We start from the raw sequence: 23537 nt of genomic DNA on the forward strand, positions 1-23537 counted from the left end.
AATGTCTTGATAAGCAGCAGTATAAGCTAACTTTAAGAAAACTTGGCAGTAATGAACCTATAAGTGAACTGAATTCACTCAGAATAGCATTCTCTGGTTAACAGGGGTCATTTGGTAGCTGTGTTATATGACTGAGCAATCAGAGGTTAAAGAGCTGCTGATGGCCCAGTTCATAAAAACCTGCAGTTCTGTTCCTCAGTTTTGCATCGCTTAAGCAAAAAAATAGTTAAAATTACATGCACAGTAAATTCTTCTCTGGTTAATCATGATGCAGGGGAGAATCGACCATCAGAACCTTTGTGTAGAACCATGAATTGGCAAGGATCAGAGAATAGAGGTGCTTTCAGCAAAGTAGTGCAGTAACTTTAGTCTGCAGACCTTGTGTAGAACCTTTTAAGCATGGTTTAAATAGTTTTGAATAAGTATCAGTATGTGCTAATTCAGTAGTTTGAGTGAAAGATGACTAAACCTTCCCATAAGCTGATCTTCATTATGGCTACTTTATTACTGAATTTGTATGGATTTTAGGTGAAAAATCTTATTTAACCGAAGCTAATAACTTGATGTAGGATGTAGCCTGAACAAAAACGAGACATAAATGTCACCATTTGGAAGAAGCTGAGTTTGGACAACTTATTGTGTAACTGTTGAAGGCCTTGAGAGTGTGAGGAGGCGATAGCTGTCTATCTTTCTGCTGCAGAAGTTCTGCACTGGCTTCGTGCTGCATGATTCTGCCTTGCAGGTGGGCTGTTTAAAAATAAACAGACCTTCATAATGCATTTCATGCTTGGTTTAAGTGGATATCATTCAATTTAACCCAGTTTCTTTTTACTTAGACCTGACTTCTAAAAATGTTTTTAAATGGTTTGGACTGAGACAAATGTGTAGCCTTGAACTGAAGATGGAGTCCTTTGCTAAATAATTACAGGGAATACTGGTTCCCTGGATTAATTACCTGGGCAAAGATGCTGCTGTTGGACTGGCTGCGTTGCAGTCTGTGAGAAGCATGGCCAACAGTAGTGCCTCTTGACACAGCTATGTTCTTGCTTGAGACTAGCATAAGAGACTGGTATATCACATGTATCCTTTCCTTCCTCTGGACCTTTGCACTCTTCAGCATACTGTGTTGCAGTCTCTAAACCCCCACCCCATCTAACTTGCAAGATAGATTCTTCTACTCTTACAGAAGCTAAGTATTTCTACTTTTGTTCTATCATGCAAGTAGCTGGCAAGCCAGTTAGCTGCCTTATGTTTGGGTAACCTGCTATTTAAAGTACCCCTGTACTTAATAGGCTAGGATGAGGCTGCACATCTGTAGAAAAGCCATAATTTTCTTGAACTGCTGGAATGTATGCTGTGGCTTTGGGTTCTGATCTGGCTTCTGTGCTCCAAGCTCAGAAGGAATGTAGGGTCTCTGTACTTGAGGTGACTGTCTCTTGTTTCAGCATGAAGAAGCTCCATTGCTGAGGTCAGTGTGTCCTTGACAGTTGCTTTAAATGCTTCTGCATTAACTGAGATAAGATGCATATAGTAGAGAGAAACTACACTGGAGCAATAAAGCAGAAGTTGTAGGAGTTAAGTATGAAGTGGAGAAATACTATTCGTTTTGTTTTATGTCTTCAGAGTGTAAGCTGATTTTGTTCCCAAGCTTGAGCTGAGCTAGAAGTCTGGCTGTTGGAGTAGTAATTGTTTTGTAAATGAGTGAAAAAAATATCTGAATTGTTGCATCATTTTGATCTCTCATAGCAGAATTTGCCTACTAATGAAACTGCCCACAAATCTATAAGATGTTGCTGCAGTCAAAGGAACTTTGTCCTCTGCTCATTTCAGACTTGTTCTTTTTTCCAAATCTGGCATTAGATTCTAGTTTTGTTCTAATTGCTTAATAGGGTTTGTCTTACAACAGCAGCTGCTAGATTTCAGACATACTAGTGTATATTAGTTTTAGCTTGTGCAGAAGTGCCCCAATGTCAGTTGATAATGTCTGCTTTTTTCTTCTTTTTTTTTTTTTTCGTTTACCTCAGTTCACTTGTTTTCCCAAATTTTATCAAGACTTCTCTATTTTCCCAAACTACACAGTAACCCTTTGAAGGAAGTTCAAGATAAGTCTCTAAATACCTGTCTTAGACAGGGTTGTGTAACAGTAAATTGCTTTCCTGGCAGGCCATGAAAGCTGTCTTCTGATCATCTAAAACATGTATGAAGGCAGTCAGACAGTAAAATAATAAAGTGTCTTCACTGACAGAGAGAATTATTGGAAGTAAAACCAGGCTTCAAGTATCACCTGAGTTGTAGGGCTGCTCTAGTAATGCTCTGTTCTGGTGGTAGTAGTATGGTAACAAAGTACTAGATCATGGGTTGTCTGCCACAAATGTTCAGCCTTTCATTTAGAGGGCTTGGACAGAAAGACAAATCTTGTCTCAACATGTAGATACATTCATAAAAAAGCAACACAGTTTTGCTTAGCCTCTAAGCTAGTAGTAGGCCTTCTGGTACAGTGTAGCACTGGATTGGTGTCAGCTGCCTGAACATAGGTCAGTGCCAGCCTAGGAAGGAAGTAGGCTGAATGCAAAGAAACTGTTAATGGTGTTGCCCGTTCTGTTTTGTGTATGCCATTACTGCAGTTCTAAAAGCAAACTTGTCTTTGAGATACCAATCAACCGTCCGGATGCTGGTGAGACTAGACTTGTCAGGCTTCCTTACCTTCTACGCTCCAGTGACCATCCCCAGGACTAAACTGCTGCCTTGCCCCTCCGGCTGGTAGCAGGCTCTGTAACTGGGCAGCAGGATGATTTTTAGGTATACCGAATTAGATTCAAAAGCAGGTGCTGTTTTTTACCTCATGGTCCAAACTAGAGACAGAAAGTTGTGACTGGGAACCAAAGGGTCTCATAATGCCTTATTTCTTCCTTTTTGGAAGACTGTGTGAAAGAGTTGTATGATCAATGGAAACTAAAACTTCCCTGTTAATGGTAGAGAGGTGATGCACAGAAATGTGAAGGTAGTCATAATAATACTAATAATACTATTATTGCTATTATATGTTATCACTTATTATATTTTATAATTATTTCTATAGTTAATATAATTTTAATATATATTTTTAATATTTTGTCTATATTGTTACATAATTATACATAATATTTTTATATTATTATAATACTATTTGCTGATCAGCTGTTAATAATGTATTTCTTAGCAGAATGACTAATAAACTTTCCAGGGAAGGCAAGTAGCCTTTGAAATGCCCACTGTGCTCAAAACTTGCTGACGTGTTCTGAATCCTTCCTCTTTCTGCTGACTTGATTTGCAGTACTTGCAAATGTTCCCAAAAGCATTTAAAAATGAGCTGAGTTAAAAGAAAGTATTGTGTATTACAATAAAGATAACGGAACATGTGAATTTCCTTCTGCTTGTGTTCGGATATTTGCTTGAAGCTGGGGAAAGCTGTACTATTTTAGCACATACCTAAACAATGAGACTTGTTAGTAATGCTTAAAATAGAACCTTTATCTCTTGGTAAATGCTCATGGGAGGTAGAGGAATTGAATAGTTAAACTTGAAATATCAGTAAGAGTCTGAATCAAAGACTTCTTCAAAACACAGCTGGAGTTAAATAACTGCAGTGAGACCTTTGACTGCAATGCTCCTTTTTTCAAATGGCTCAGCTAATTAAATAAAAATTTAAAAATTTTTAAAAAGACAGTGATCTATTATTGCTGGGAACTAATAAGGCTTTAAAGAAGAGACCTAGTAACTGTTACTTGGCTTAGTTTATAAGCTTGCCTGTTGTTGAGAACCTTCACAGTATCTTCACTTCTGTATAGAAGGGACAGAAGCTTTTGAAAGCAGCCAGTGAACTATTTTTTCTGTTTTAAGAAAAGGTTTCAGTCACTGATTTTACAGTATTGTCCTTTGATAGCGCATGATGAAGCAAGCTGTTTTTTCCTTGTCAGTAGGATGGCGATACGTTTTGAGCTTGATTGCATGGCATAGCTTCCATCAAAAATGTTTCAAATACCCCAAGATCCAAGGACCTTGCTAATCTGAGCTCTTAAAATTCTGGTATCTTGGAAGGATATAATGCTTTAAATACCTGGGTCCTAAACCTGAAAAAAGGAATTGCTAAACCATGACAAATACTTTGTTGTGAAAGTCAGTAGGGTTCAGAGTATACATACTTTCATCTGCTTATGTTCTTCATTAAGCAATTGGGTTGCAGTATTCTGTATTCCCTCTTCCCTTCTGATCTCACAAAGTCAACATCAGAGTCATTTGAGAAGATGAAAAAATAGGGTTTATACTTGTGACTTTTGCGTATTGCTGGTGGATTGTACAGTAACAGGCAGCTGCAGTTCAATCTCGTGGACTCCTGGGAACTCTACTCTTAGAGACTGCTTGGGGTTTTTTCACTTATGGTAAAGTTCATGTGAAAGCTACTTCCTGATCTAATAATAATATTAATGCTATTAAACACCGTAGCAAGTCCTCAATTATGCAGATCTCAACCAGTAGAGGGACACGGATTAGAATGGTTTCAGTTTTAGTGTCCCCCTTCTGTGAATCTTAGTAGCATCACCTGTTAGTAGCATCTTTGGTCTGCATCTCCCTACCATGATGGTATGGGATGAAGCTTCTGCTCTTGAGTACCATTTTATTAGGAAAATAGTATAACAGGAGATCTTTATTTCCCCTGCTATAAATACAGAAGACTTTATGGCTTGAGCAGCAAAGGAATAGTTTGAAGGCCACAGCAGATAGACAAATATGGCTGAATATCTGCTTTTCCCTCTGGCCATATTGCTTCTAAAAAAGGGAAGAAAAATAAAAAAACAAACAACCCAACTTTCTCCCACTTTAGTGTGAATGTTTTGCTCTGGTTCTTCTAATGTTAATTCAGCTGTCAAAGTAAAGCAAACTGCTCTGGATTCATTGGCTGACTCAACAGGAAAATAGCCTTATGGCAGCAAACTGTAAGTGTGACTTGAAGAAAGCATGTCTTTGGGCAGCTTTCTGCAGAGCTGGCTGTTGACAGAGGAGCTTGGCAGGATCCAGTATAGCAGGATTTCACTGTCATGAGTATCTTCAGTAATGCTGCTTCATGTAGCCGTGTAAAATGTGACGTGTATTGGCTTCCATGGTACAGACCTAAAGGCACCTTTTCTTTGTGCAGCATAAAGATAGCTTTAAGGTAAAGCTTCTTGTTGTTGGCAACTGATATGCTGTCTGTGCCAGTTTAGAGGGGAAGAAAAAAAAACTTAAAAAAAAAAACAAAACAAAACAAAACACCACCAAACAAACAAAAAAACCCAAAACAAAAACCGAAACAAACCACAAAAATCAACAGATGTCTGAAGACTCAGATTTGAAGGGTATCATTGTCCATATTGAAATGGTAGTCATGTGCTTAATTTTTTTTTCTCAATTGAAATAAAACTCAATAAAAGAAGTTTATAGAGTCAAAATAGAAAGCAACCCCCCCAACACGTAATTGCAGCCTGTAGACATAACCTTTTATCGTTGTCTACTTCAGTGTGCCAGTATGCTTTCTCTTGGTTCACTAACATTACATGGCTTCATGCACAGATGGTAGTGTTCACTCCTTCACAGACTGTAAGTTCATAGTGGTAAGTTTTCTGTTGTTTTCTAGGCAGTGAATGTAGTATGAAATCTATGGGAACTGTAGATGCATATGGCACGGGAAATCTACCCTGCTTCTGCACCAGTGGGTGAGCAGGAAGGAGGAGAGACTTCCATGCTATTAAGATTCTTTATTATATATTTAGCTGCCTATTACATATATCTGAAATTATTAAAAAAATACAGCTTGGAGCTTTTTTGGTAAGGACAAGGAATTAGGGATATCTTATTTAAGCTTTACTTTTTGCAGTGCTGTTCTGGCTGAACTTGCCCATCATAAAGGAATACACACTGATCTGATAGACTGGTTATTCTGGGCCCAGAATGCAGAGGCTAAGGAGCTTATATAGCCTTTTATGCAGCAGCATCTATCAAAATTTTGTTACCCTGATTGAACTCTCTAGCATTCAGGCTTGCTTCATTGGGTTGATACTCTTATCTCCTGATTTGGGGTAGGGAGAGAATGTTTGGCAAATTCTTTGTTTATATATCCCCCTTGTCTTCAGGAACAGCGGTCTGCCTGATGAGCTGTAAGCTGCTCTACTGTTCCATGTAGCTTTTATAAGCTTCCAAAATACAGCAATACCGCAACATAAGGCCAAACCTATTTAGGTTGTGTTTTTTTTTCTAAAACTGAAACACTTGTGAATACTTCCATTTCACAAACACTTTAAAGCTCTCCCGGTAATCATATTTCATGTGGGTTTTTTTCAAGGCTTTGGGATATACCTCTATCATTCTGTCCATCTGAAAGGACTTGCTCTTTTTATTTTGTTGCTACTGAGTTTTCTACTGTGGTACATTTCAGGAAGCATATTAAGACCTTTTACTGTGATAAAGGTTTGATAATTGATTTAACAAGAGAACAAGTGTATGGAAGACATAGCTGCTCTTAACAGAAGCAGGAAAATCAAAATGGAGCAAGCACGTATGTACTGCCTCTTAGCAAGAAAATACTTTTAAGGACATAGGGTAATTCAGGGACTAGATGACAGCATTATTTCATGACAGGATATAGATAAAGGTAAATGGAATTAACACTAAATTCATCAGGTTTTGGTGGATTTTTTTTTTCCTTACAAATGAATTTCAGATTTAAATAAATATTTTAAACTAGTATCATGTGAAAGTCTTGTTTATTCAGTGACAGCTCAGCTTTTTCAGAAGGGAAGAGCTACAAGCTACCTGTGTTTTAGTACTGGGCATATTCTTTTTAAAAACCCAGGAGTTTTTTTGATTGTCTGATATCTGATGACAGTGATTTGTGGTAACTTTCATGTATTTAGCACAAAATGATGTGAAGGCTTATGGTCCTTTAAGTCAGAGATAATTGGATATATTTAGCATTTTGCTCACTGTAGAGTGAATAAAAGCTGGAATGATACATTTAAAATTTGTGAAATTCAAGTACTGCAATAGTCGAACCCTCAGTTTGTCCCTTAAATAGCGTGATACATAGTGAATCAAATGTCAATCTTAATTGTCAGGTACAATTGTAAGTCTTGTAAGATATAATGAGGTACCTCAGTGGAATTGAGGAGTGGGAGGAACCATATACAGGAACAATATAGGCTTAATAATTCATTGTTTCCTTGCTTTCCAGGCGACAAGGCTCTGGATGGTTACAGTAAGAAAAAATATGTCTGCAAACTGCTTTTCATCTTTCTCCTGGGGCATGACATTGACTTTGGTCACATGGAGGCTGTAAACCTGCTCAGTTCCAATAGATACACAGAGAAACAAATTGTGAGTACTCAGTCTGTAAAAGAAAAGCTGGTTTAAAGCCTTATTTTGGATCTAGCAGCTCTTCTGAAATTTAAACACCTTTGTGCACAGGGAATCTTCTAATTGTAAAAGCTAAAGTGTGCACTCTGGGTAAAATTATTACTCTTGTTAAGAATCTGCCTTGACTCTTGCATTCAAAGGTAAGTAACCTTTTAATTTTCAGAATGTCTCTTTAAACCTTCCTAGGTAAGGTTGTGTTTATCAGGTACGTGTAACTTACTAGTGGCTGCATAATAAAGCAAAGTCTTGATTTGCTCCCATTCACCTAAAAGGATCTTTCGAGTATGTGCTGAAATATTGAAACACTTAAAAGCTGATAAATTAAGGTAATGCTAAACTAACTGTTTTTTTTTTTTACTGCAATCTTTCTAGACTTTGCTCTGCTATCTAAAATATCTATTTCTGCCCATATGTTTGCTATTGGAGGAGAACTGTATGTCTCAAAGAATTACTTGTGGCATTAACAGAAAACATAAATTATGTCAGCTAAAATCAATTTTAATTTTTGTTTTTTCTGAATCACAGGGATATCTCTTCATCTCTGTACTAGTGAACTCTAACAGTGAGCTGATTCGTTTAATAAACAACGCGATCAAGAACGATCTGGCCAGCCGAAACCCCACCTTCATGGGGCTTGCTCTGCATTGTATTGCTAATGTGGGTAGCCGGGAGATGGCAGAAGCATTTGCTGGAGAAATTCCAAAAATACTTGTAGCTGGGTAGGTATGACATGCCTCCTTCAAATACAACATTGATAAACCTTTGCAGCAACCAAGTTCCATTGTAGCAGCTTGATCCATGCTTAAAGCTATACAGCCTTGGGCTTGCAGTACAGATAGTGACAATTTCCAGTAACTGCGGATACTTTGATACATCTGAGCATGGAGTTGCTTGTGTAAGTGCACAAATACAACACGGAAATTAAGACTACGTCAGTATCTTCCGTATGCTTCAAGAGCTTTGTTGTCATCCAATTTCTGTTCTGTATAACTGTGTGGCAGCGAACACCCCTGAAGTGTGTATGTTTTACTTTCCTTGTATCTCCTGATGAAAAGAAGAAATAAATGAGCCTAAATATATATGTACGCTACAAATCTTGTTATAAACTGAAGCTCTCATTTAAATGGTTCTGACTTTATAAGAAATGTGAGAATATTCTGTTGTGTGAGCTTTTTTGCTGCTTCTGCTAGCCATGTAAACAAGCAGACCTGGCAGACATCTGGAACTGTAGTTAAGTAAATCTAAAATGAAACTTGTGCTTGTAGGGCTAGTTTATTTTGAAACTTTAAATGTCCAAGTGCAAACAGTGCATTTAAACTCTCTTATGAATATGAAATATTTTGGAATATGCATGGATCTTGTTTTATAACAAACTGATGTCTTGCATTAATATAAAAACACATTGCGCAAGAACTGTATTAATACCCTAAATGTCAAGCATTGCAGCTTGCAAATGTTGGAAATGTGCTTGCTTATGCAACACTAATTCTGACTGTCTGTTATGCGTACTGTCTGAGTTGGCGACAAGAGGAAGGGTGTGAGATGATATCTAATTGTGGCAATAGTCTTAGGAGATACTTCTGAGCTCTTGAAACAGTGTTTCTATAATGCCCCGCTTGAGAACTGTTCCTATATTGCAGAGCTGAAATGTAGCATGAGCCAGAAAGAGAAGAATGAGCAGCTAACACCTGATGCTCAGCACAGGCCTGGTCTGGTGGAAGAAATGGGGCAGAAGCTATCCCATAATTGCACCTTTCTCAGACAGGGAGTTCCCTGTGTAAGGGCACATGTTTAGAGATAGAAAATTGGTAAACAGGTAGACTGAAGTTTTACTGAGAATGTGGAGGTTTCTGAATATCTGACCAAGATTTCACAGTATAAACTACCTCAAAACTTTCCTTACTGATGCTCTGTGCATTTTTCAGGCTGTTGTTTGTACAACACACAAAGTGCTTAGTTGACTACTTTGTGAAAGGGAGTTCACTGAGCTAGAATAGTAGCATGCTGCTCTTAAAATAGTCAGTTTCTGTGCCAGCAGCCTGGATGGCAAGGTGAATAGATTTGTGGGTTGCGTGCTTGATGATAGCTAGCTGACTTACATGCTAGCTGTAGGTACTGAAACTGTTGAGTAGTTAATGATTTATATTTGATGGGTCCTGCATTTCAGGAGATGCAGCTTTGGGTGCATGCATAATATAGTGTATGTTAACTGTTTGACTTGAGTCAGCTTAGAAGCAGCTTGCTCTCATCATTTGATGAGCCTGTGCTCATCTAATGAACTTTCAATTCTGATAAAACAATGTGAAATGTCACTTTAAGTTGCAAACTATCATTATAGAGACTACTAGACATATGGTTGAAAACTTGACTAGTTAAACTTGCTGGACAAAATTAACAACAACAACTATTGTAACATAAGAAGAATTTAGTGAACTTCTGTTTCAGCTTCTGTTGAAAAGCTGCTACCTGGCTAGGGATGCTGAGTCAGTGCAATGGCTAGCATGATGCTGGCCTGCAAGTATTGCTGTGACTTCACCACTGTATTTTAAATCCATATTTATGTCTTGCAGAGATACTATGGATAGTGTGAAGCAGAGCGCTGCCCTTTGCTTGCTGCGTTTATATAGAACTTCTCCTGACCTTGTCCCCATGGGAGACTGGACGTCTAGAGTGGTGCACCTCCTTAATGACCAGCACTTGGTAAATCAGTGTCATTGTGCTTCTTGGGCCTACTCTGTCTAGGGAATGACGTCACTTCTGCTGTTAAATACACTGTTAATTTATTTCTTCTTGAGTCTTTCAAGCAAGTGGGTTGCTGTTTTCTTCAGTCTTGGGGAAGGAAATAGAAGGGGTTGTTGTCCTTTATTTAACTGCTGTATATATTAATTTTTAATAAAGCTATGTTTACATTTTGGAGAGGTAAGTATGGTGTGCACAAATTGTTCTTCTGCTCTGGCTGTGCATAAATTAATCTTGTGTCTTGTGATCCTAAAGCATGTTGTATTGGTGTAATACTAATTTTCCAAGGCCTTTTAAGATTAGACCTGCACTGAAAATGCAGGACCTGCTTTGTCAGTGCTTGGACTTCCTTGTCTTGTGGTGTCCATGTTGTCATTCTTATTTTGCTGGTTCTGAAAAACCTATTGCTCTAGATAAGAGATTTGATTTTTTTTTTTTTTTTTTTTTTTTTTCCCCCCCTGCCTTTATGAAGTCAAGGCTGTTGAAGACCTGTGTTTCAGCAGTAATAAGAGTGTTGGTCTGTAGTAATATAAAATGTTTGAGTTGTACAAAGCCCTCTCTTCATGTTGGGTTGTCAGAATTCTTTCCTGGATGTTATGCTGAATCTTATGTCTTCTACTCATGCTTCTCTTGTGTAATAAGACAACTTGCACCCGGGCTTTTTTTTTAATATAACGCTCTTATTTTAGATGTACTATCCAAACATGAGACAAAGTTAATATAAAAATAGCATGAAATGTTCTGCAAGCATAGCAGTATTGTGGAATCATAGAATTGGTTTGGTTTGGAAGGGACCTTAAAGATCACCTAGTTCCAACTACCACGGGCAGGAACCCGTGCTCCCAGCCCCGTCCAACCTGGCCTTGAACCCTTCCAGGGAGGGGGCAGCCACAGCTGCTCTGGGCACCCTGGGCCAGCGCCTCACCCCCCGCACAGGGAAGGATTTCTTCTCCGTATCCAATCTAAATCTCCCCTCTTTCAGCTTAAAACCATCACCCCTCATCCTATCCCTACACCCCCCTGATCCAGAGTCCCTCCCTGCCTTTAAGCCCTGGGAGGCCACTCGAAGGTCTCCCCGGAGCCTTCTCTTCTCCAGGCTGAACCCCCCCAACTCTCTCAGCCCGGCCTCCCAGGGGAGCTGCTCCAGCCCCCCCAGCATCTCCGTGGCCTCCTCTGGCCCCGCTCGAGCAGCTCCGGGTCCTTCTGCTGTTGGGGGCCCCCGAGCTGGCCCCAGCACTGCAGGGGGGTCTCCCCAGAGCGGAGCAGAGGGGGAGAATCCCCTCCCTGGCCCTGCTGCCCCCCCGCTCTGGCTGCAGCCCCGGGCACGGGTGGGTTCTGGGCTGCGAGCGCACGGGGCTGCCTCACGGGCAGTTTTCCCCCCACCGACCCCCCCAGTCCCTCTCCTTGGGGCTGCTCTCCAGCCACCCCTCGAGGGCCCAGCCTGGGTTTGTGCTGGGGATTGCCCCCACCCACGGGCAGGACCTTGCCCTTGGCCTTGTTGAACCCCACGAGGTTTGCCCGGGCCCCCCTCTCCAGCCTGCCCAGGTCCCTCTGGATGCCACCCCTGCCCTCAGCGTGCCCCCCACCACCCAGCTCGGTGCTGCCGGGGAACTCGCTGAGGGTGCATCGATCCCACTCTCCCTGTCACCACAAAGATGTTGAGCAGTGCCGGGCCCAGCCCCGACCTTGAGGAACGCCACTCGTCACCGCTCTGCACTTGGACATGGAGCCACTGACCACAGATCTCTGAGTGTGAGCACCCAGCCAATTCCTCATCCACAGAGTGCTCCATCCACCAGATCCATGTCTCTCCAATTTAGAGACAAGGATGTTGTGCAGGACAGTGTCAGATGCTTTGCACAGGTCCAGGTAGATGATGTCAGTCGCTCTTCCCTTACCCACCAACGCTGTAACCCCGTCGTAGAAGGCCACCAAATTTGTCAGGCACGATTTGCCCTTAGTGAAGCCATGTTGGCTGTCACCAATCACCTCCTTACCTTCCATGAGCCCTGGCTCAGTTTCCAGGAGGATCCACTCCATGATCTTGCCAGGCACAGAGGTGAGACTGACTGGCCTTGGTAGTTCCCCGAGTCCTCTTTATTTCCCTTTTTAAAGACGGGGGTTATGATTCCCCTTTTCCAGTCAGGGGGAAGTTAGCCAGACTGCCACAACTTCTCAAATACGATGGACAGTGGCTTAGCCGCTTCATCCGCTGGTTCCCTTAGGACCCACAGGCGCATCTCATCTGGTCCCATGGACTTGTGCACCTTCAGGTTTGATGCTCTCGAACCTGATCTTCTCCTACAGTGGGCAGTTCTTCATTCTCCCAGTCCCCACCTTTATCTTCTGGGTCTTGGGCAGTGTGGCTGGAGCCCGTGCCAGTGAAGACTGAGGCAAAAAACTCGTTGAGTACCTCAGCCTTCTCCGTATCTCGGGTAACCGGGTCTTCCATTTCCTTCTGGAGAGGGCCCGCATATTCCTTAGTCTTCCTGTTATCACTAGTGTGCCTGTAGAAATTTTTCTTGTTGCTTTTGATGTTTCTGGCCAGATTTAATTCTGACAGGGCTTTGTCTTTGCTAACCCGATCCCTGGCTAACTGGGCAGTTTTTCTTTATTCTTCCCAGGCTACCTGTCCTTGCTTCCACTTTCTGTCGGCTTCCTTTTTGTGTTTGAGCTTGTCCAGGAGCGACTTGTTCATCCATGCAGCCTCCTGATGTTCTTACTTAACTTCCTCTTTGTTGGGATGCATCACTCCTGACCTTGGAGGAGTTGATCCTTGGATATTAACCAGCTTTCTTGGGCCCCTCTTCCCTCTGGGGCTTTATCCCATGGTACTCTGCCAGGCAGAATATCAAGTTGTTGAAAATCCTGTTGGATTTTGAAAACGTGTAATTAGTCTAGCTGCTAGACAAATAAAGGGCTTTTTAATGTGGGACTTTTTCATGGGGATAAACTTAGTTTTGTTGTATATTAAAAAAATACTTGAAGTGAAAGGTGTTAATGGGTAGCATCTTAAACTGTTACCAAATTGAATGTATTGCTTTGTTGTTTTTCTAGGGTGTGGTTACTGCAGCTACAAGTCTGATCACCACTTTGGCACAGAAGAACCCAGAAGAGTTTAAAACTTCAGTCTCCTTGGCAGTGTCTAGATTAAGCAGAGTGAGTCCGATGATAACCTGATAAAACTTCACTGTTGCTTAATTTACTCAGCTCTCGAGGTCAGATGAGCGTACCATTAAAAGAGAAGATGATTCAGTTTCACTTCATGTAGCTTGTTCAGCTAACCTCTTCTAAAACTCAGTTTATCATGCCAGAAAACTGTATTGGCTTGCCCAAACTTTCTTGGTGTAATCCTTGCTGTGCGCCAAGTCTGTGTAGCAAAAAGGTGTCTGTCTCTCTCAGCTACTTGTGTTTGAAAGGGTCCTCAAGAGGCTGTGGAGTTTTTAATCCTCATTTTATGTTACTATAACACCAAAGAGTAGTTGCATCAAAGACTGAATCTGCAAACTTTTGCACAGAACCCTCAAAAATACAACTCGTACTTCTGACTTCATCTAAGCTTTTTACAAGATGAGGCTTCTTCCTATTCCTTCTTTTGAGCTGCTGCTAGATTAATTATCATAAATATTTGATAATCTGTAAGTGGGTATAGGGTGCCAAGCAGGGGCAGGGGGTGCAGGGAGGAGTGGAGAGACATTTCTGTAAGTTGGCATCTTCATGCTGGAAAACTTACATTCATGTTTTGTTTGATTTTTGTATTTTGGAAGGTATACAAGACATGGGAGGATACTACTTCACAAGTGTACTTTAGACCCAGATTTATGCAGTGCTATACCCAAAATTACTTGTAGTTCAGAGAAATTTAATTTCTTTTCAAATATGAAGACTTTGTCTAGTACTTGAAAGCAGGGGACTGCTGAGGCAATTGCATACCTGTTCTGTAACAGAGCGGCGAGAATTAGCAAATTTGAGCAAAGCTAGTGTCAAACTATGCTTACACCAGAAGCAAAAGTGGAAAATAAATCTGTGAAGAGGGGTACTCCCTCTGAAACCTATCTAATTCTTTGCACGTTTTGCTATGCATATAAACCTCTTCTGTGAAAGCTATCTGTTCTTTGATCTGGAGCATGAATATGACTGAAGGTGTTAGTTGGTTCCTCTGCTTTAGTGCAGTCTGTCATAGTGTCCTGTGCTTGAATGCCAGGTTCAGGTATTGGCAGTCATCTATAATACTATATTTAGGTGTTCTGTTGGCTGAATCTGAATTGCTGAACCAAAGGAAGTCAAGCTTCTAGTTAAATGTTTTGGTGTTACAAGATGGTCATCTCGGTTCTTAAGAAAGCAAGTGTACTTCCAAGAAGAAACTTCCTAGACTGCTGTATCTGTAAAACTGAATTTCTCATACCAAGGAACCTAGACTGATGATACAATCATAGTATGACAATTTGCACCTAATTAAACATTGCTAGCGGCATAGTTTTGTCGTAGGTGACCTACAGTGTTCTTTGGGTGCTTATCCTGATTGTGCATCACTTGTCAGCTAATGAAGTTATGTCATCTGCTTATTTTACAGATTGTAACTTCTGCATCAACAGATCTTCAGGACTATACGTATTATTTTGTTCCTGCTCCTTGGTTATCTGTGAAACTTCTGAGGCTGTTACAGTGCTATCCACCTCCAGGTAATGCACAAATCGCAACAGTGGTCATCTTTTACGCGTTACCCTGTCTCCAAGAGCTACGGCGCTGTAGTGTTACTGTAACTTGGAGTGCAAGCACATTGTCTTAGATAAGGATGCTGAAATCTGTAGTCTTGAGTGTCTATCTAACAATCTAAAATTGTTAAAATTAAAACTAACATCGTTCAAAATGCCATGTAGCTTAGAGCAAAGTGTCAAACCAGGCTGCATCTTACAAACCAGCTGCAACTGCCTTTTTAAGTAGTCTTGAATGTTATCAACTGTATTAAAGCCTTTAAATACATTATAGTGGAGATCATGTTTGGCACTTGTTCTCACCCAGACAGAACTGTAGCTTAGAATTCTTTTGCTAACTGTATATTGGGGGATGGTGAACTGCTTTTAATGTATCAGAATACTTCAGTTTATTCAGATTTAGCAAGGTGGAAGGCCTAAGGTAGGGATTAGGGTGTTGAGCAAAATGAAGTTGTCCAACGGCTTGTTCTTCTCCAGAAGACCCGGCGGTACGTGGTCGTCTAACAGAATGCCTGGAAACTATTCTTAACAAAGCACAGGAGCCACCAAAGTCAAAAAAAGTACAACACTCAAATGCAAAGAATGCTGTGCTGTTTGAGGCAATAAGCTTAATTATACATCATGACAGGTGAGCAGTGAGAATATTTCTATTATGAGAGGATTTTTTTTAACTGAAGAGCCGTGGCTTTGTCTTGAACACCAAATGGAATTCTGCTGGGGTGGGAAGGGTAGGAGAGTAGGAAATGAAGTTGCTTGCTGGATTAGAACACAACCACAGCAATGGAATTGAACAGTATTAATGAACTGTGTTGCTGTCAGCATATTTTTTATTGCTTTGTTTCTTGCTGCTGCTTTTTTTTTTTTTTTGGGGATGTTGTATTGACTCCACCATTCTAATCCAACAGATACGATTTGCTCACAGTATTTGAATTTTCATTTCACCAGCAGGGCATTCCAGCAGACACTTTGAGGCATTTTTAAAAAGTTCAGCTGCAGAAATAGTATTCTGTATTGGTTGTTCTCAAACCTGTTGCTTTTAACCCTTTCACTTTCTCTCCTGTTCTGTGCAGTGAGCCAAATCTACTAGTCCGTGCCTGTAACCAGCTAGGTCAGTTCTTGCAACACCGAGAAACTAATTTGCGTTACCTAGCACTGGAAAGCATGTGCACGCTTGCCAGCTCTGAATTCTCACATGAGGCTGTGAAAACACACATAGAAACAGTTATCAATGCATTGAAGGTAAATTTTTAAGTGTGCAGTCTGTTCTGAGTGTTGTCGTCTCCCCTGCCTCAACGCCCTCTCCCCCCGCTGCCCCAAGCCCCCCATCCCTGATTAAGCTGATAATACTTGGGGACCAAATGAGTTCTTCTCGGGAGCCTGTGTGAGGTTTTTTCTGTAATCCTGCAAAATCTTGCTGTGCTGACAACAACAGAGGTCAGCTTCAGTTTATTTCTACAGTTTAAAATTAAATCTGATGCTTGTAGCTGTGGCCCCTATAGCTCTTTGGTATCTCCTTAAGCTGTAGAGTGAAAATTAATAATTCTTTCAAAATGTGGAATTTCAAAACTGAGAATGCTGAGAAGACTGTGTTTTATTACTGTCTTGCTGGCATCGGACACTGTTTCTTCACTGCAGTAGCTTATGGGGAGCAGTAGAGCAGATCAACTTCCACCGCAGAATCAGAAAGTCAAGAAGCCAGAAAGACACATTCCCAGGCCATGTTTATGTGAAAAAGCAGAAGTTGAAAGAAGATGACTCATTTCATGTAAATTTACTTGCACACTTCAGCGTTTACATGTGTTGCTTTCTTCCAAGCTCATGCTGTAGGATATTAATACACTTGTCTAAAGTACATACCTGTCCTATCTGGGCATCTGTTGATACAAGGCAAGCCCGACACGAAACCTGCAGGTAACTAATTGACTGTTGGCCTCGTGACAATTTGATTTCAGCCAGTTATTAGCTCATTTGTGTCCAGTGGCACCAGTTACCCAGTGCACTGTGGACCACAAACTCATTCACCCCAGTTAGGGTAATAGTGGGGTATTCTGTACGAACACCTCCATCCTTGCAGCACTTGCACAGATTTGAATATGTACACTACAGAAACAAAACCTGACAATTTGTATTTTTGTCATGTTATTTAAAAGCAGGAAGCTGTCTCAGTCTCCAGTGACCTCTTTCTAGGTGCCTGAAAGTGAGAATAACATGAAAAACTCATAGTTTATGTGAAGGGTATATCAGTGTTCATTCTGCATTTGAAAGGTTATGAAAATGCATTTGTTTTAAATTTGACTGTGGATTATAGTAGTTTTATCTCTTCAGTAAGTTGCCTGTGTTTTCCAAATAAAGATGAAGTCATCCTGATCTTTTGCTGTGTGTCTTATTGCAGACTGAGAGAGATGTAAGTGTACGACAAAGAGCTGTAGATCTCCTGTACGCCATGTGTGACCGGAGCAACGCCCAGCAGATTGTGGCTGAAATGCTGAATTACTTGGAGACTGCTGATTATTCCATTAGAGAAGAAATTGTGAGATACTTGTGCTTCTTTATCTTTTTCATAGCTGGTTTTGCCACCATCTGTATCATTTACTGATTGGGATGCTGGATAGTCTCTGATGGAGATTCTTTTTCATAGTGGTTTTAAAAAAAAAAAAAATCAAACCCCACTAAGTTTGTAGTCTAATAGCAAAGAATGTTCTTCATTTAAGTTAAACTAGTGGGGGAGGGGGGGAAAAACAAACCTTAGAAATCAGGAATTTAAAAAACTAATCTTCATCTCAGAGCATTGCGTATAGAAAGTGAAGTGAATTTTATGAGTGCTTGAGGAAATGCCATCTCTAGATGTGAGGGTTATGTCCTACTCTAGTCAGCTGTTTAATAGCTTCAAAAATTAGTGTGATAAATACTTACTTGTAGGTAGAACTTCATACTGTGTATGCTGTGAGAACATTCTCTCAGTCTAAGGATTCTCAAAAACAATATGTTGTAATCAGCTAAAAGACAGCCATGATATCTATCTCCTTCTCAGCAGGAAAAAAATGCAAGAGTTGAAATGCTCACTTAACAACCTTGTTAGAATGGTAGCCAAAACCTGTACTTACAGTAATCACTTAGCTTAGTTAGGTGCCAAAGTTTCTTGGGGAAAAATCGGAGAAGTTAACATAGAATACAGTGTTAGTTGATTTACCTCTTGCACTGTCTTGTTGTTGGCAATCTACCCTTACTTGGCAGATAATATGAATTTCATTCTGATAATTTAGAACTCCTAAAAGATTAAGTCAGTGTAAATGATAAATTATGTGGAGGTCTCTTATGCTGATTCTTTGCTTCAAGATACAGGAATCTTAGCATGACTTTCAAGTCAGCTATATTTTGGTGACTGGTCTGTCTCCGCTGACTTGAGTTTCCACCTTTTTTTTTGAAGAAGTCTCCAATTTCCTACTTGGTCTTGTCTCAGTGATGGTTTAGGTGGTATTTTTATAGCAAACAGAAAATGTTCACTAAATTGCTCTTGATAGCTTAGCTACACCATTGAAAAGCCACAGATGCAACATACTAAAATGCATTATGGGGAAACCATTATGTATCTGGCGACTGGTGTGTTCTGGCGCAGAATTCAGCTGTGGGAGCAAGCTCTGACACATCTGAAACTGAGGCTTCTGGACTACCATGGGGTATCACTGGGGGCATATGAAAGTGAATCGTAATACACAGCTTATAAGTTAGTCAACCTTCTTTATTCTCTTATGTGTGTTCAGGTTCTGAAAGTTGCAATTCTAGCTGAGAAGTATGCAGTGGATTATACCTGGTATGTGGATACCATCTTGAATCTGATTCGCATTGCTGGTGACTATGTCAGTGAAGAAGTGTGGTATCGAGTTATTCAGATTGTCATCAACAGGGATGATGTTCAAGGGTATGCAGCAAAGACTGTTTTTGAGGTGAGACTAACTGTTTTCAATTCACTTTCAAAATGAGGTAGGAATTAAGTAAACACATGATCTAGCAGGTGTGTGCATGCTTCCCCATGTTAGGGAGGAGTAAAAATATGATCCTGAGTAGTTCAACAAAATGCTGCTGAAGCTTTCTGTAAAACTAGCAGCATAGATTTTTCAGAGCCAGAGACTGTATTAAGTTGATGAGAAGCTTCTCTGGCTTAATGTAGAATGCACCTGGTACCATTCTGGTTTTGGTGAGGGAGGGTAAGGTGGGTTACGCTGGCTTTTTGATACTTTGGTAGGTGGCATAGAATGGATGGTTTAGTAAGGAAATTACAGTACCTGGAAAATTACTGAAATGTAGTAAAAATAGAAGCCTTTTACAGGGTGGCTTGCTGCTTTTTTGAGTATTCTGCATGCATCCAAAACACTCAAAATGATAGCTTGATGATCCTTTTGGAAGCATATATCCATTCTGATAAAACTGGAATTTGAACTCTTAAAGGAGAGCACTTTCAAATATCTGGCCTTGTTGCTCTGGCTTTGTTTGGATTCTTCAAGTTGCCTTTCCACTTTTTTTTGTTTCCTTTCCTGAATATTTAAGCTGACTTTCAGAACTCATTGCTGCTATGTTTTTCTTCATCCTCAGTAAAGACAGTATTTTTATCTTGGACAACTTCATCATGTTCTTTCAAGGTTTGAATTAAGTATATTAATACCCTTCTGACACCCCTAAAGACATAAGGGGAAACCTAATCAGCTGTGACTGTCCTCAGAAGTCCACAGTGCTGCTAGATGAGCCTAAGAGTGCTCATAACTAAGTAATACTTACGCTGGAGGGTCTTCTATTAAGTCATAGCACCTATCATGCTTTTCTTGTAAGTGCTCTGTAGTGCCTAGACCTATGGCCTGCTCTTACAGGAAAGTAGACTAGGAAACTGGATGCTGTGGAAGTGACAGAAAAGATTGATCTTTTGGATACGCTCCGGATTGATGACTACTTGATGTGTACTTACAGGCCCTTCAAGCTCCAGCGTGCCATGAGAATCTTGTAAAAGTAGGTGGCTACATCTTGGGAGAGTTTGGAAATCTGATAGCAGGTGATCCAAGATCAAGGTAAAATACTTTCTAAAATACTGAACTGTAGTAGTAATACTTTCTGTAAAGAATCTAATGCCTATTTAATACTCCTAAAGGCCAGTTAAGGAATGAATCAGCTCTTGCTAGTAATTCATTAAGAATTATGTCTACAAAAACTGAACAAATTCTTTTTCTTCTCATCATTTAAGTCCCCTCATCCAGTTCAACTTGCTACATTCCAAGTTTCATCTGTGTAGTGTTCCTACCCGAGCTCTGCTTCTGTCTACCTACATCAAGTTTGTGAACCTGTTTCCAGAAATCAAAACTACAATTCAAGATGTATTGCGCAGTGACAGTCAGCTTAAGAATGCTGATGTTGAGCTGCAGCAGCGAGCTGTTGAGTATTTGAGGCTCAGTACTATTGCCAGTACTGATATATTGGTAGGTATAACAATGATTTGTTTTTATTATGTGGAACTCTTTAGCTGTGTCTTCTGTCAACAAGTAAACTCCACTACACCTTACCTGATTGCTCAGAGATCTTAATGCAGGATTAAGGATCCGCAATGTGGGCACTCATTCTTTTAGTCTACCTAATTCAGCTGCAGTCGTCTTTAATTTAGAGCTAAAATCCAAGTTGTTACTGCTTTAGTGGGACAAATGACTGTTAAAGCATGCTAATCTGGAGCTGGGAAGCCATTGGAAGCTGATGTGGTATGGGGTCCTACAGTACTCAGAAACCAAAAAGCTAGAGTTTTGTTTTGAGGCCTTGATGGTGGGCAGGAAACTTGTAATTCTGCTAATTTTTTTTTGTTTTTATTTTTTTTTGTCACTAGAAGTTCACTGTGCTTTAACCTGATGCTTTCACGTCTGGCCAGAGCATGGCACGCGTAGTCATCATGACAACTAATAAATGCTTATCTGACTAGATCCTTGGGTAATCTTCTGTGGTTTCAGTCTAGGTCTGTTTGACTTAAAGACCGTTATGTCTGCTGTGATCTAATTTTGGTTTTTAATTCAATAGCACTCTATCAGAGAAGTGATATGCTTCAGTTCTCTTACTAGTTTCAAAAAGCTTTAAATATTTTTTTTTTATACATATAAAAAGCAGGTCTACTCCATCACTGTACAATAAACTGCATAGTCATCTTCTATGTGGATAATCACTTCTGCTTTTGCCTTATGCAATCCGTAAGGGTGTATCTCTTCAAAGACTCAGAAGCTGGTTTGGCTTTTTCTGTAAGTTTAATACACTTTTTTTTCCCTGTGACAAGGCTACGGTGCTGGAAGAAATGCCCCCCTTTCCAGAGAGGGAATCTTCTATTTTGGCTAAGCTCAAGAAGAAGAAAGGCCCAGGCACAGTTACTGACCTGGAAGAGATCAAAAAGGAGAGGAGCTCTGATATGAACGGAAGCGCTGAACCTGCCTCTGTCAATGCCAGTGCTGTTGTGAGTTTAAAAGCTGTTACTTCACTCATTTAGATGGCATGCAGGTGAAAAACAGAATGGTTTCCTTAAAGTGGCTTTTTAGGGTTTAGAACTTCTCATCTCAGATCTAAGACTGTGGGTATTTGCTATAAAGTAGCAGGGAAACATACAGCTGCTTTCCCCCCACCACGTGCTTGGTTGCAATTGTTCCTTTGGGAACAAACTGACTTCAGCCTAAAATAAATCCCTTTTACATTGTTACTTTGAAAAATATTGCTGTAAAGTTAGAAATGGGAATTTTCTTACTGGTGAAATTGCAGTGAAGGTGAGATAAAACTAATATATTTAAAAGAAAGAACTTCAATTTCAAATTTTCAGCCGTTGTTCTGCTTTGTCTAACATGGTAGATATTTTGCATCTTGTTTCAGGTTGTTGTTGTTTTTGCTAGAAGTGGACAACACTTAAGGTGGCTATCCTTAAATCAATATAATGTTTATTAACTCTTTATTTGACAGTACTATTTGAGTTCAGTTATGGTAGATAAGGCCGCAGTCTCGTTTCTTCTGAGTTGAAAGTTATCATTTTATTGTCAGTTAAAGCTGGTAGGATGAATTGTTCCCATTATGTAACACTTGTTTCTGGTTTTAATGACTATCATAACTTGTAATTACATCTGAGATGTAGTAGTAGATTACCTAAGAGGAGGAAATATTGTAGCATACTCCCTGCCCAGTTTGTTGAACCATAATCCTTTAACTCTTAGTCATTGCAGTATGTATGAGTAGACGTTCCAAGCGAAACATCTTTGAATGGACAGAAATACCTTTCCAGCAGAAAAGCTGCCAAGTTTTTGCATGCCAAATTGTCTGAGGTGACTGGCAGTTAAAATTGTTACATGCATATGAGCTTTGCTTTATGGGTTGCAGCCGTGTAAGAAACTCAGCTATGCTGCCTTCGTCAGTGCCTTTGGTGTGACTGTGGCTTTGATGCCAAGACTGTGTTCCAAATTGGAGTTTCAGCTGTTGGTTTTCAGTAGTTCTTACCAATTGGCTTCTGAAAAATTTTTCCAGGAAATTTTTCATTACACTGCATCAAATTCAGTTTTTGAAATATATGATAACTTTGCGTTGGTTTACAAAAACAGAATTTCAGGCTCAATCCAAATGCATCTCATGATTCATCTTCAGCCTGCCTGGCACATTGTCAGCTGCTAATGTCTAATACGTGAACTTTTCATTTAACAGCCTATGCTTTGTTCTTGCACGTGACTTGGGCACATATATACGACCTCCGTTGCCTGATTCTGTGTCCTGGCTACTTAATTTGTTCTATTGGAGAAAAAAAAAATTTCAAAGGTCCTGCCTCTACCTTTAGTGTTTGCAGCTTGAACTAGCTACGGGCTCTGCTTTTTTGCTGGTTAGGTTTTACATTGTTTCTAAGGTTTGCCAAGCTTCAGAAACCCAGGACTAAACTGATAGTCAATTTTAAAGATGCTGTGATGTTTTAATTTAGATTTGTGTAGAAGCCACTGCATTTCTTGCTGGATTCTTCGTGAAAGGAAAACACCTTTGTATTTTGTTCCCTACAGTAATTAATTTCTCTTGAAGCTAAGAGGGGAGAAGAGAAGGGGGAAAAACATTGTCATCTTTCTTCTGCAGAATCAGATTCTAGACAGATCAATTTTGGTTTTTTTATTTAATGGTTAGATGGACATAACTCTTCAAAGGAAAAAAAGAAAAACACATCTATAAATGAGCTTAAGTTGAAATGCAAGGTGGTAACTGCATTCGTGAAGCCTACTACGTCCATTCAAAGCCTGGTTTGCGGTGGGGAGAGACGCTTTGCTGTAGCTTAGTTGTCTGTGCAAGAGAGACAGCTTTGTTTTAGTTTTGCTGTCGTGTAACTCCGAAGTGTCTTGTCTTCCCTAGTCAACTCCTTCTCCATCTGCGGATCTGCTGGGTCTGGGCGCTGCCCCTCTCACCAATTCAGCTCCCCCACCGTCCTCTAGTGGTAGCCTGCTGGTGGATGTATTTTCAGATTCAGCTTCTGCAGTTGCACCTCTTGCTCCTGGTTCTGATGACAACTTTGCGAGGTAATTAAGTCACCCTGTAAGGAATCTGAAGAGGAATTTGTCTGCTAAAACAGGATTAGAGAAAAAAATACCTACAATGGTTTTGGTTTTGTTCCAGCTTATTTGAATGCATTCCTGG

General features: G+C 40.2%; 1 protein-coding gene across 4 annotated transcripts in view; it reads left to right on the forward strand.

The window, feature by feature from the left end:
• Window positions 1-23537, forward strand: part of AP2A2 (adaptor related protein complex 2 subunit alpha 2) — a 50555-nt gene that overhangs the window by 17064 nt on the left and 9954 nt on the right. For 2 of the 4 annotated variants that reach the window (XM_033003383.2, XM_033003385.2), the window contains exons 3-15: window positions 7244-7386; window positions 7951-8144; window positions 9996-10125; window positions 13222-13323; window positions 14738-14846; window positions 15360-15507; window positions 15950-16118; window positions 17272-17409; window positions 18641-18823; window positions 19839-19936; window positions 20110-20341; window positions 21175-21348; window positions 23256-23419. In XM_033003383.2, coding sequence (XP_032859274.1) covers window positions 7244-7386; window positions 7951-8144; window positions 9996-10125; window positions 13222-13323; window positions 14738-14846; window positions 15360-15507; window positions 15950-16118; window positions 17272-17409; window positions 18641-18823; window positions 19839-19936; window positions 20110-20341; window positions 21175-21348; window positions 23256-23419 — 1984 coding nt within the window. Of the gene's footprint in view, window positions 1-7243; window positions 7387-7950; window positions 8145-9995; window positions 10126-13221; window positions 13324-14737; window positions 14847-15356; window positions 15508-15949; window positions 16119-17271; window positions 17410-18640; window positions 18824-19838; window positions 19937-20109; window positions 20342-21174; window positions 21349-23255; window positions 23420-23537 lie in introns of all 4 variants that reach the window. The other 2 variants (XM_033003382.2, XM_033003384.2) reach the window with 1 other exon arrangement.

The sequence above is a fragment of the Tyto alba genome, unplaced genomic scaffold, assembly GCF_018691265.1.
Source record: "Tyto alba isolate M040663 unplaced genomic scaffold, T.alba_DEE_v4.0 Super-Scaffold_8, whole genome shotgun sequence".
NCBI classification, from domain to species: Eukaryota; Metazoa; Chordata; class Aves; order Strigiformes; family Tytonidae; genus Tyto; species Tyto alba.